Source organism: Epinephelus moara, chromosome 14, assembly GCF_006386435.1.
Source record: "Epinephelus moara isolate mb chromosome 14, YSFRI_EMoa_1.0, whole genome shotgun sequence".
Classification (NCBI taxonomy): domain Eukaryota; kingdom Metazoa; phylum Chordata; class Actinopteri; order Perciformes; family Serranidae; genus Epinephelus; species Epinephelus moara.
This window is the reverse complement of record NC_065519.1, coordinates 4,954,316-4,967,635: the sequence shown is the minus strand read 5'-3', so window position 1 is coordinate 4,967,635 and position 13,320 is coordinate 4,954,316. Positions and strand designations below refer to the sequence as shown.

The 13,320-nt window shown below is 43.5% G+C and overlaps 2 protein-coding genes and 2 non-coding genes across 9 annotated transcripts in view; 1 reads left to right on the top strand and 3 right to left on the bottom strand.

Moving 5' to 3' along the window:
• Positions 1 to 408: 408 nt before the first annotated feature.
• On the bottom strand, positions 409 to 3,537 carry timm9 (translocase of inner mitochondrial membrane 9 homolog). The gene is made up of 4 exons (XM_050061927.1): positions 3,385 to 3,537; positions 2,784 to 2,838; positions 1,628 to 1,723; positions 409 to 893 (listed from the first exon to the last, which is right to left on the bottom strand). The coding sequence occupies exons 2-4, from the start codon at positions 2,820 to 2,822 to the stop codon at positions 759 to 761; spliced, it is 270 nt and encodes an 89-aa protein (XP_049917884.1). The 5' UTR covers positions 2,823 to 2,838; positions 3,385 to 3,537; the 3' UTR covers positions 409 to 758.
• LOC126401575 (small nucleolar RNA SNORD53/SNORD92) lies at positions 1,271 to 1,352 on the bottom strand. The gene has a single exon (XR_007571092.1). It is a non-coding gene; the product is annotated as a small nucleolar RNA SNORD53/SNORD92 (small nucleolar RNA).
• LOC126401576 (small nucleolar RNA SNORD53/SNORD92) lies at positions 1,883 to 1,964 on the bottom strand. The gene has a single exon (XR_007571093.1). It is a non-coding gene; the product is annotated as a small nucleolar RNA SNORD53/SNORD92 (small nucleolar RNA).
• Positions 3,538 to 4,597: 1,060 nt separating the features above from the next.
• kiaa0586 (KIAA0586 ortholog) overlaps positions 4,598 to 13,320 on the top strand; it is a 42,924-nt gene continuing 34,201 nt past the window's right edge. For 4 of the 6 annotated variants that reach the window (XM_050061909.1, XM_050061911.1, XM_050061905.1 and 1 more), the window contains exons 1-9: positions 4,598 to 5,238; positions 6,112 to 6,164; positions 6,409 to 6,478; positions 6,874 to 6,943; positions 7,196 to 7,427; positions 7,611 to 7,681; positions 7,914 to 7,998; positions 8,612 to 8,726; positions 11,992 to 12,112. In XM_050061909.1, coding sequence (XP_049917866.1) covers positions 4,905 to 5,238; positions 6,112 to 6,164; positions 6,409 to 6,478; positions 6,874 to 6,943; positions 7,196 to 7,427; positions 7,611 to 7,681; positions 7,914 to 7,998; positions 8,612 to 8,726; positions 11,992 to 12,112 — 1,151 coding nt within the window. In that variant the 5' untranslated portion in view covers positions 4,598 to 4,904. The remainder of the gene's footprint in view (positions 5,239 to 6,111; positions 6,165 to 6,408; positions 6,479 to 6,873; positions 6,944 to 7,195; positions 7,428 to 7,610; positions 7,682 to 7,913; positions 7,999 to 8,611; positions 8,727 to 11,991; positions 12,113 to 13,320) is intronic. The other 2 variants (XM_050061908.1, XM_050061907.1) reach the window with 2 other exon arrangements.

Below are 13,320 nucleotides of genomic sequence, written 5' to 3'. Positions count from 1 at the left end.
AACAGACATCCACGTAAACTGTAAGTGCAACTCTAGTGGTGTCTGACGTCTATAAATCCACTTAGAAATCAAAGAAAACTTAACGAAGACACTTGTTGGTCTTCTCACAGAATATAATTCGGCTTCAATGCAGCCTGGAAAAAAAACACCTTGGCATTACGTTCGGTGACGAAAGCTGGGAAACCTTGAAGACACTCACAGATGCTCCACAAGTTCCAGACACCTGCTTATTCAATTCAGTTCATAAGTTGTGGCCAAAAAACATGTTTGGTGAGGTCACACTGACCTTTGAGCACCAAATTCTAATCACATCGTTGAGTCCAAGTGGACGTTTGTGCCAAATCCCTCAAGGTGTTCCTGACATATTGTGTTCATGAGAATACAACGTATGAACATGCTGAAAAATAATTGTAGTTACTTCTGAATTTTTTATTTACTGTAACATTAGATTTTTTATTTCCACACATTAAGAAAAAAACATGTTCACGATGTTTAATAAAATATTTCAACATAAAACTGAAAAATTAAATACCAACATTAAAGGACACCTCAACAGTTTGTGTCCACGAGTTAAACACATCTGCCCTCCTGTTTTACACTACATCTCCCATGATGCTCTGAGACAGAGCAGTGCTTCAGCTCGGCTTCAGACAGATGAACAGTTCAGTCTTTACTCAGCCAACATCCTGGACCTGCTGGACCAGGAGCCGCCTGCAGGGGCTGTGTTATGAGTCCACATCAGACCAGTTCAGTGCGGTTCAGCGAGGTTGTCCCAGCAGTCCGGCTTTAGCAGCCAGAGCCTCGTTCTGCTGGATGTGGTACTCCTGGAACCGCATCGAGATCCGCTGAGTCATCTTTAGATACTTCTGGAGACACGACTCGGAGCAGCTCGACTGAAACCACAAACAATTATGAATTATTATATGAAATAAACTGCTGAATCACCAAAACAAAAGACGAGCAACTGTGTTAGGAAATATCTGCTGCCTTAAAAGTCAACTGCAACTCCCAGGGTGCATTTCACCAACAAACAGCCAATCACAGAACTCCGAATTAAACTTGTTAATTCAGCTGAAGATTTCACTCAGTAGAAACCTGATGAAGCTGTTATTAGTTTAAATCCCTGTCTGATTCTAGATCACGCCTGCAGCTGAGGCTCAAGGATGCGTACAAATTAAAACACATTAACCTGTCTCCTCGAACTGACTAGTTTTACTGGTGAGAATCGTGTTGGTGTGAGCGCTCACAGCGGAGGTAAAGTGGCAGGGGATTGGTCAGACAGCCAAGAGAAGTTGTGACATCACATGACATCAGCTCATTGAGCGAAACCTTTCTCAGTATCATCACTCCTCCCCGACAGCCAGACACAACGTCATCGAAGAATATTGTAATATATGAGGGATGTTTTCTGGCGCAATGTTTTTTTTTTCCTTCTGTGACAACCTAAAGATGTCGGAGTGTCTTTGAACGCCCCGTCAAGAAGACTTATAATAACAGTTGCTGATCTGAGCTGGAGTTTCACCTGAACTGTGACTGAAACATGAATAAATTAATCTGAACACCGACTGATTTTCTCTCTGCAGTGACTGAGAGTTTGTGTTAACAGGAAGTAAACAACTGTGTTTACCTCCTCTGGCTTCACCTCCCTGGTGGTGAAGTCTCTGACGCAGTCCATGAAGCAGTTCTCCGTCACCTTGTTGTACGTCCCCAGAAACTCCTTAAACTGAAACAACAACACACAACTCGTCATTACCATCATTATTATTATTATTAACTGTGGTTTCACTCCTGATGCGACATATAATAAGTACTAAGACTCTCGTTTTTCTGGTGAGAATCATGTCAGAGTGAGGGGTCACAGCGGTGGTAAAGTGGCAGGGGATTGGTCAGACAGCCAAGAGAAGTTGTGACATCACATGACATCAGCTCACTGAGCGAAACCTTTCTCAGTATCATCACTCCTCCCCGACAGCCAGACACGTCATCACAGCAGCTCTGTCTCCACAGCTGATGATGTGTTTACTTGCACAACAACTTATTTGAGGGGCCATACCCTAAACCCAACAGGAAGTCGGCCATTTTGAGTTCAATGTGTAATTTTCATGCTTTTTTTTTTTGGCCATTTCCAGGAGTCGTACTTTAACAAACTCCTCCTACAGATTTGATCTGATTGACTTCAAATTTCATCTGCACTATTTAAAGACCTTTGACATTAAAAGTTGATTAAAGCTTGAGTTTTCGTCGAACCATGTGATTGTGGCGAACCAACAAATTTCCATGTTCCGCCATGAAACAGGAAGTGGTATGTTACTCTGGCATACATGGTCCAATCTGCCCCAAACTTCACAGGTCTTATACAACTTCAGGCCCAAAGCCATCAACATGCACATTGGGTGTCATGGTGATTGCACCACCTTCTGGCAACAGGAAGTACATGTTATATTTTGATTAACATTAAATTGACATGGTGGGGTCTACAATTGATGTACAATGTGTTCTTCAGCACCATGTGTAAACAGGAAGTGGAGGATATACTGTCTCACTCCTGCGTGCAAGGTCCGACTTTCACAGAAATGAACAGTGGCATCAGCCAGAGTCCTGCCAGCAGGGTTGTGCGAAGGAGCGAGGGCCTGTTCATGGTTGCTTGCAGCTTTAATAAGGTCTGCTTTTTAACTCTGATCCTGAGAGAGGCAGTTTTATTTCAGGTGGATTTTGCAGCTGAATCATTATCTGATACCAATATGTAATTAAAACTGTTAAAAGCAAACAAAGACAGCGGTTACCTGTTTGATCTGATCGGATTCAGTCACCTGCATCGCCATGATTCCGATTCAGAGTCTGTGAAGAACAAACACACAGCACACCAGACTCCATTAGAAAAATGTGACACAGTATTCACTCCCTCATACACAATCACGTCTTCTGCATAAATACGAGCATTGATCAGGTCTATCACACATAAATACTATTAACGGCATTTTCATAAACTTTATTCATAAACTTAAATAAATTATATTTTAAATTCTGGTGTGTCACTGTGCAGCAGCGTCCTGTCGATAAAAAGACGATTTATTGAACGGAGTTTGGTTCAGATCAGATCTCTGATAAAGCAGCTGCACTGTGATCAGCTCTTTATAATAACTTACAGATAAAATATTCTCTTTTAATATATTAAAGCTAATTACTCAATTATTTCCCCGCAGGATCAGTTAGCTAACAGCTAACGCTAGCTAGCATTAGCGTCATATTTCCGTGAGATTTAGTTGTAACGTTCAAAGTCTTCCGTCAGTTTCACACCGACAGCCTCAAACAGCCACTGAGTGTTTAAATCTTAAATATGATTAATGATCAGATGTTATTGATTGATAAATAAATTGATCTCACCTGAGGACGATGTTTAACGTGAAGCTCCTTCAGCGGACTGAAGGACACGTGAGAGACCGCGGACAGAAATCAACGTTACACCGCACATTCACACCGCTTATCTATTTATTTATCTTTTTTATTTTAAAAGTAAACGCAAAATAAATTCGCCGGAAGAGCGACTTTACAGATTATTACTTTACTATTATGTTTATCTCTAAGAAAAAAAAATATATAAAAAAATTGTGACGAAAGTTCCCCTTGGAAACAAGCTGTGCGCGAGTGAAGAAACGTCCGGAGTGATACAAGTACTCAACAACATGAAGTTCCACCTAACGGTCAGTGACGTCGTATCTAAGTTCTGTTTTTCATTTAGAACAAATAATCTTAATATTTTAATAAAATAAATAAATATATGCTTTTTAGATTTTATAGGAATAAATGTAAATATTTAAAGGTTTCTTTGCTTTTCTCTATAAATATATAGAAGTATATATTAACATACTTTTGGGCTTTTCTTTGTAGTAATCTTATTTTGGGTTTAATATTGCTTGTTTTAAAGCTGTCCATTTTTATACTGTGTTTTTGTTCTATGTTGTCTGTCTGTAACTTATGTTGCTGCCTGTCTCGGCCAGGACACTCTTGAAAAAGAGAGTTCACCTGTGGGTTGTTGTAAAGGGCTGTATAAATAAAGTACATTTACATTTTACATTTACATTTAATCGCAAGGTTTTTCTGATTAAATAAAGGTTAAATAATAATAATAATTCCGTCAGAAAATAAAAAACAAATGGGAGTAAGTACTTTACAGCGTATGTGGTGATGGAAAGTCACTACATTCACTCAAGTACAAATTTGAGGTACTTGTACATTACTTGAGTATTTCCATATCATGCTGCTTTAAACTTTTACTCTCCTCCATCTTAGAGGTAAAGAGGTACTTTATACTGCACTACGTTTATCTGACACTTGTACTTTTTACATCAAAAACACATGATGTACTTAGATGATATGATACTATATTTACTATATATACAAAGTACTATATTTCCCTCAGAGGTGTAGTGCAGTAAAACACTTCCCACCGCCACCTCTCTTGTATTCTTATTGACATAAACTTCTGTATGACTGTATGTTGTCGTTTTTGGTTTCTGAATTTACAGTCGAAGTGAGACATCTGTCTGCATTTGTAAAATCTCTGCTGCTAACCGGAAGCCGGAAGTTCAGTGTTTTGTTGTCAGCAACAGTTGCTGTATGCAGATTTAGTCGCTTTGACAGTTTAGTTTGTGTGTTTGTATCTTTCTGACGCGTCTTTTTGTTTCTAACGCGATGTTTTAACTTTATAAACTTCTCTTTTCCGCCGTCACTTCCGTCTTTCACCGAGTTTTAACGGTCCAGCAGCTCCTCGGTCCCGTATGATGCCGGAGCGGGAAGTTTGAAAGCGGCTAGCTGAAGTTAGCACGTCGACTAACAGCTCTCTGACAGCCCACAACACCTTTAGTTAAAAGTTAATTAAAGTATTAATAAGTATATGGATCAGTATGTCGTCCCGGCTGGCCTCCAGCTCAGACAGACAGCCGGGTTCATCCGGTGAAACCAGTCCGGATCAGTCCTCCTGCAGCTCGGACACCGGGGACGTTTTGATCCGGTCCACTCGGGTTCTTCCTCTGGATCGGGGACATGAAGGTAAACCGGGACCGGGATCCGGATCTGTCCACATAACCGTCCAGAAACTGCGGGACCCGCTCGTCCAGCCTCCTCTGTCCGAGCAGCAGCAGCGGAGCTCCGGGTCGGAGAAGCGGCAGCAGCGGCTAAAGCCCCGACAGAAGCCGGAGAATGCTCCTCCTCTGCGGGTAGTGGGACACGGTCAGACCGGTAGGTGGTGAAGATCCACCGGTGACCGACAGGAGCTGTTTATTAACGGACATTTACCCACAACAAGATAATGAATTGTTTTAGTCTGGTCGGCATCAACAGATTATTTATATTATATAATAATATCAGTTATATTTTAGATTAAAGTTTCTGTGTTATTTTCATGTATCAGATTTCAGGTTTCTTCCAACACTTGGTTCATTAAATATATGAGAAAAGTCACTGCAGTAAAAATATGAGAATCTGAAAAGGAAAAATGCAAAAATAAAAATATTAATACACTGAACAAAAATTTAAACACAACACTTTTGTTTTTGCTCCTATTTTTTTTTTTACAGGTTTAAGTTAAAGATCTGAGACTTTTTAATTCACTCAACAGTTTTATTTCTCTTTAAAGTTTGGTTGCAAATTTGTTAACATCCATGTCAGTGAGCACCTCTCCTTTTCCAAGATAATCCATCCACCTGTCAGGTGTGATCAAGATGCTGATTAAACAGCATCATAACCACACAGGTGTGCTTAGGGATGGTCACAATAAAGGGATATTCTAAAATGTGCAGTTGGATCAATCAGGCCAGTTTATTTGGCCCGATTCTTGGGTGTCATTCATCCTGAGTCTCAGCTGAGTCAGGCAGTCAGACGCAGCCCGATTTATTTCTTCCCGCATGCCAATGCTGGGCAAAGTCCTGTTTGAAAATGTCCCAGTGATGGCAGCCAGTTTATTAAGCCGAATTCTGGGGCATCTTTCATCTCAGCTGAGTCAGGCGATCTGATGTGGTCCGACCTATTTCCCTTGGTGTGCCAAGGTCAGGCCAACGTTCAGGGCCCGGTCATTTTTGCTCACTTGCACTTCTGCTGTGTGTTTGTGTGCAGACGGACTGAGGAAACCTGGACTGACCAAGGAGAACAGAGAGCCCAGAAGAAGAGTGAGTCCTTCTCCTTCCTCTTTCCCCTTTCATGTTTCCAAGTGATATTAGTGTTTGTGTCGTACGTGGAGCCCTCATTTTTCCAGGAGCTCGTAGCCTGATGACTGATGACGTCATTATTCTTTTGACATTACATCATGCAATCAGCATTTACTTCATAATTAGAAGTTCCATGTGCACTGACTCACTCTGATCACATTATTATAAGAAGTCAGATCTGATGTAAAGTATCTTTGTCCTCCAGCAGCGTCCAGCAGCAGAGTCCAGTCCAGACAGGAAGCTCTCAGCTGGGACACACAGCGACCAGCAGCCTGGTGAGAGAAGAGCCAGCTTTATTAATCAATCTATAATCAATAATCGATCACTGTCAGGACAGACTAACTGCTGAGGAGCTGAAACACACACTGGTCTTATAAAGTTGTGTTGAATTTGATTGATTTACATCTTTACACAGTTCAGTTCAGTGTTCAATGTGATCATCTGATCTTGTAGACTCTAAATATCTGTTATTGCTTATTTATACATGTGTATTAGTGTCACTGTCGAATTGATAAGTTATCAGATGACACTGACGTCATAAAACTAAGGTGATGAAAACATAAAGTCAGATCTTCTGTGGACATCTCTTCCCGCCCCAGAGCCTTTGAGCAGCTAAATCTGCTGTCAGTGTGACACATTCAGTATCAATATTTGACATCATCACCCTCAGGTGACGACCTTCTGACGTCCCGTTTTGCTGCTGGAGGTCGTGGAGTCGTCCTCGCCGCTCTGAAACAACGGTGAGAAAAACTAAAAACACACAAAAAGTCTGTGGAGTCTGGAGCATGTTTAACAATGAGAGGACTCAGTTTATATTGTAGGAAATGAAACATGCAGTCACGTTTAAAATGGAATCACTGTTGTGATGATAAATATCTGAAGAAAATAAACTCAGTGAATACACCTCCGGCTGTCCATCATGGAGCGACAGAAAGTTTGTACTTATATTTAATGACCTTCACTGCCTGCACTCACCTGCTGTCTGTCCTCAGGTCTCACAGCGCCCCCCACAGGAGGGAGGTCAGAGTGCAGCTGTTGGACCCAGAGCCCCTCAGGACCAGCTCCCAGGACGCTCCTGCTCCCAGCACCAGCTCCAAGGATGCAGTGGGTGTGGCGGGGGTCCAGGTGGAGGCGGGGCTGTCCTCTGGTTGCCTTAGAGATGCCACCAACGCGGCGGCAGCTGCTGCAGCTGCAGCTGTAGCTGCTGCTGCTCCTCTCATCAAGGTACATCTGGTCTCCTGTCAGTAACTCCTGTCTGTGCTGTAGTGCAGCTGGTACACAGTGAGGTTTGTTCTCATGTTTAATTGTGTTTACAGTCTGTAGAGAATATTTAATCCCTCTGACCTGCAGTATTTACTCACCTCTCAGTGTTTGTATTTGTGTGTGTGTGTGTGTGTTTGTGTGCAGGCTCAGTCAGATATGGAGGCTCGAGTGTGTCACCTGGCTGAAGGAGTTCAGAGGCTGCTGCAGGCCGACAGGTACACACACACACACACGCTTGTATTGTCCTTGTATTTCTGTGAGGATCCTCTGTAGCGTCAAACATGTCAGACACACACACGGTTACAGATCTGTTGTTCACTCAGCGGTGATGAATCATCAGTTGAACTGTTCTCTGTGAACACACGCAGTCACACTGCTGAGCATCAGCTGGTACAAAACAGCACTCACCCCCCCACTGTGTGACATCACTGTCTGCTCTGTTGTCAGGGATGGTGGAGACAGGGGGCGGAGCCTGAGCCAGCAGACGCTGCATTACCTGGAGACGCTGCACAGTCAGCAGCTGCAGCAGCAGGTAAACACTCACCTGGGCTCCGTTCAGCCCCGACAGAAAGTAGCAAAACATTTATTTAAGCAGACATGGTGGTGCGTTCAACAGCCGTTTGTGTTATGCATGTGCACCACCTTTTAATACAGCAGGGTTTAGTTCAGTTCACTTAAAAGGGGCTTTATTAACATGGGAGACACGTTTACTTCAGCAAACCAAGTGTGAAATTGAAATATCTGAAATTCAACAAAAATTAAAAGTTTATCTAAAACCTCATCTTGTTGAGTCGACATCTGAACCAATCAGCTGTTTGATCAGGTGAGAGCCAGGCGTTTCCCATCATGCTCAGGGTCTTGCAGTCAGTGGAGAACACCTGGCTCTAAAAACTGCGGCTGCCTCGATCTTGCGAGATTATCGCTGTCCACTTTTGTATGACGTCAGAGCAAGTTGGGATGAAGTTGCACACAAAACTAACCAGCATGCATTGTGCCTGAATCATCTCGAACGAGCCTCTTGTTTCACACCATATAGAGGAAACATGTCATTCAACATGGAAACCCTAGTTTGAATGAGCCCCTGTTCAGCCCACACCAAACTCTGACTGTCTGACTGCTCATTGGCTCTCCTCTGCTCCAATCAGAGCCAGCTGCTGGAGTCAGCCCTCAGGATGATGACAGGCCACGCCCCTGCGACCCGTGACCTCACAGCTTCGGGTCAGTCACCCCGTCTGCAGGTCACTCATCTGGACACTGCAGGTAAACGTGATACTTCCTGTCTGTAATGTTCAGTACAGATGTAAAGTATGTGTTTATGGATCAGCTGATCGTTATCAAAGACTATTATTGTGGAGCAGACTGAGAGGAGAGAAGGAGGTGCAGATAGTGTGTGAGGTGAAGGGGCAGGTGCACACAGGTGAAACAACAATAGGTAAGTTAGTTACTGTAGTTAAAACGGTCCCTCCTTCTCTTCTTCATCACTCAGTGAAACATAGACACACATGTTGATATAAGTCAGTGTGACTTCTCATTATCGCTGATGTCCGTCCAGAATAAACGTCCATAAACCCACGCAGAAATCACAGAAAAAAGAATCACCATGTTTTTAAGTTTCCTTCAGTACCACAGAGACCTGTGCGTCTGTGGAGCTGTTTACTGATCATTAAGCACGCTGTCAACGGAGGCAGGCGTTTCACACCTCAGAGGTTGTGACACGTTGTGAGCAGCAGGTGGCAGCAGCGTATCCCCCGACACATGGAGGCTGTCACTGCTCACATGTGCTGTTACCATGGAAACACTCCACCTCAATCCCAGACTGATGCAGCAGAACAGATCAGTGTTTTCTTTCTTTTTTTTCTTTTCCTGGGGGCGAGAGGATGGAGACGGGGTTGTCATGGTAACCAGGCTGTTTGTAGCAGCAGGCTATTTTTAGTCTCTCGTCTCTCCTGGGTACACTGCTGATACAGTGTGTGTGTGTGTGTGTGTGTGTGTGTGTGTGTGTGTGTTGACAGTATACACATTTACGTCTATATGAGGTTTTCTAGGTCCCTGAGCAGGTTTCATTTGTGCTGGAGGAGGTCTTTGAGGTTCTGTCAGAGGTTGTAGAGGACTTTGAGGTGCTTAAAGTCATAGATCTGGATTTTTGAAGTGGGGCTGTATGAGGTCCTTATCTGCCACACATCTATCAGTGTGTTACCCTCAATAGATCACCATCTATTGAGGGTAACACACTGATAGATGTGTTGGCGTGTCCCCAGTTTGTAATAGCAGGAAGCTCAGCATTACATTGCTGTGAATGGGGGTTGACATCAAAATGTATTTTAGCCACCTTAAAAGTGTCCCACCTAGAAAAATCAATATCAGTTTAAGTGTACACTATATTGAGGATTTTTTTTACTGCTTTACCTCACCGTCAGACAGACTTTTATTTGGCACTACATTATTTTAACCGCAAAACTTCAGAATTTCTGTGCCGAAATTGCAGTACCACTGTTTGGCCACTACAGAAACTGGCGCACTTCCCTAGGGCCTGCTCTTACCCAAATATGGTCACTTTAAAAAACCAAGATGGCAATTTTTGAAATGCTGAACTCGAGTCTTCGAAACAGCAGGCCACAAACCAGTGGGTGACATCGTGGTAGTTACGTCCGTTATTTTTACAGTCAAAAGCTGGATTTATACTTGTGTGTCAGCTCTATGCAGAGCCTACACACGTGGCCTAGGGCGTTGTGAGCATTTATACATGTGCGGTGGTGTGTCTGTGTCACTCTGCAGTAACACCTCCAAAACACTAGTCGGCAGCGGGGTTTCTGTGAAGTGCTGTAAAGTTTAGTTGATTCTAAACACACATTAAACACACATTAAACATGGCTTAATAGAGACAATTTCAAACACAAGTACACAAATCAGCTTCACTATAACTCGCAGCATTCACAGACAAACACTTGTCTTTATCTGGACACATTTTCCCCACAAATACAACATGCTAATGTTTTTAGCACAAGCCTATGGCATTTTACATTATATAAATTAGCCTAGCAGCTAGCTGACTTTTCCTCTACTCATATGAAGCCAGGGACAACAGCAACATTTAACAAAGGTCATTTTTACAAAATTTGGCTCCATTACAGCTCACAAGGTTCACTGACAAAACAACTGTCTTATACTAAACATGTTTTCCAAACAAATACAACATGCTAATGTTATTAGCACAAGCCTATGGCATTTCACATTACATTAATTAGCCTAGCGACAAGCAGAGATTTCCTCTGCTCATATGATGCCAGGATAAATCACACACAAGACTTAAAATGCTATTTTAGTGGAGGCTTAGTCTCGCTCACCAGACCTTTCTCAAGAAAAGAAAGGTCTGGCTGGGCCGACTCTCACTTTAAGATTGGAGAAAAAAACACCCCGGCTGCTTGTATTTCTTTCAACCAATCACAATCGTTCTTGGCGGTGCCACAGCAACGGTGCGCTTGCAAAAATATTGCCGGGGGGAAACAGGTTTTGGTGTAACACGCCCACAAAAATATCGCCTAGAGGACGCGAACCATGGCAGAAAAATGGCTACATCCCCGCAAGATCAAACACTGCAAAAGCTAGTAAAGGACGTGTTGAAAACTGCTACACAACCGGAGGTGGTAGGGCGGGACTTCAGCAGGTGGCTCGTTCCGCCCAGTGAGAGGCTGATCTATGCAGCAAACTTCCGCCCGTTCAGACTAGTGGAGGCTTTATTGTCTTCACAATTTATTGTTTCCTATCTGTGAAATTAAAGTAAATAAAAGTTTTGTTTCCACTGAGAGAAATGGCTTCAGCTTACAGAGGCAGACAGGAGGTCTGCGTCGCTGTGATGTGAAGTTACATTTCTGGGGAGGTGCACGTCAGGCTACGCCGTAGGCTCTACGTCAACGCAGAGTCTACGGTACGGTGTCGATTTGACGCTGAAGTATAAATCCTGCCAAAGAGTTGACCTTTATTATCACAATAAAAAACAATAGATAGTGCTGCCCTCATCAGCACACTGTCTGAGGTGAACCTTTCAGATTGTACTTTACTGATGAACTGCCATTCTCAGACCTCTGACCTCTTCAGTTTATGACATAATATATGGAGGAGGCAGGGCCTCAGCACAGTGATGTTCTCCAGAGGATTTAAACCTCTGACCTTTCTGTGATGTGTACAACAAAGGGTTGCAGCATTATACCAGTTTCAAGATAGTTAAAGATAGATAGTCACAATAATTTCGAGGTTCAATTATAGTAATAAAACATTTGTTCAACCAACAATAACCTTTCTGTTTTCATTCCTTTAAGGCTCATTCTGACTGATAATATGAATTCTGTGACACTGTGAAACTGCGATATTTTCTGAGATGGTGAAAATCTCATACCATTGCAACCCTAGTACAACGTGTGTGTGGTTGTGTGTGTGCAGTCTGTGGATCAGACGCTCAGAGTGTCTCTAAATGTCCTCACTGCGTTTCACTGACTCACTCTGCTTTGTCCTCCTCTGTCTCCATCAGCAGACGTCCTCAGCAACCAGCAGCAAAGCTCCTCGGCAACCAGAACTGCTGCCGCCGCTGTGGAGACTGGCCCAGTTGCTATGGCAACACCCTACCATGACCGATGGCCAGAGCAAACCAGGTGAAGGGGGGTAGAGGGGTGGATGGTGGGCTCTGTGGGTTGGAGCGTGACAGTTTTATTAAACAGAGACAGAATCCTGCAGACTGTTTAACATCAGACACGCTTACAACATGTGTCACACACATACACAACCACACAACCACTGTACAGTTTATACACACACACACACACACACATATGTGTTGCGCCACATGAACACTGAGGATCTCCATCTCTCAATCAACACCTGATACTTCCTAGTGTGTGTGTGTGTGTGTGTGTGTGTGCGCTCATTAGCATAATCATTCAGAGTGAGAGTGAGGGGCGAACGAGGCTGCGGTTCTTCAAGTATTCAGCAGCTTCCTCCTCCTCCTCCTCACAGCACGGTCGCCAGGCGCGTTTCCATGGCAACACAGACGGTATCCATCAGAGGCACACTGGAGCTAATCTGTGTGTGTTTGAGTGTGTGTGTGTGTGTGTGTGTGTGTGTGTGTGTGCAGGTTTTGATGTCGGCTCGTTGATATCTTCGATATTTATATTTTTCCCAGAATGCCTCAGTATGGCGAGGAGCCAGAATCAGTAGTTAACCCCGTCCTGTCTGGACTCTGTTTAATAACTGATATTTACGCACAGAAACAAAACAAATGTCCGTCTCAGTTTGTCCGACGTGACGAACGTGATGAGCGTCCTCACACGTCTCACAGCGCACACAGATTCAGTTCACTGAGACAGAGAATCAGCAGAGAGCGATCCGTCGATGGTTTCAGCTCTGCAGGTGTTCACATTATTCTGTCCAGCTGATCAGTAAAACCGATTGATCTCAGAACAGCTGAGGAACAGAGAGGAGGAAACAAGCGTACTGAGAGATCGAGGCTCACTGCACACTGACACAGAGAGGTGAAACCTGCCTAGCAACACACGCAGATGTGGTTTTTTTTCAATATGGTACAGTATAACATACACTCACTGGCCACTTTATTAGGTACACCCTGATAGTATCATGTTGGACCCCCTTTTTGATTCTCAGTGTCATAGATTCAACAAGGTGCTGGAAACATTCCTCAGAGATGTTGGTCCATATTGACATGATGACATCACAGTTGCTGCAGATTTGTCGGCTGCACATCCATGATGAGAATCTCCCGTTCCAGCACATCCCAAAGGTGCTCTATTGGACTGAGATCTGGTGACTGTGGAGGCCATTGGAGTACAGTGAACTCATTGTCATG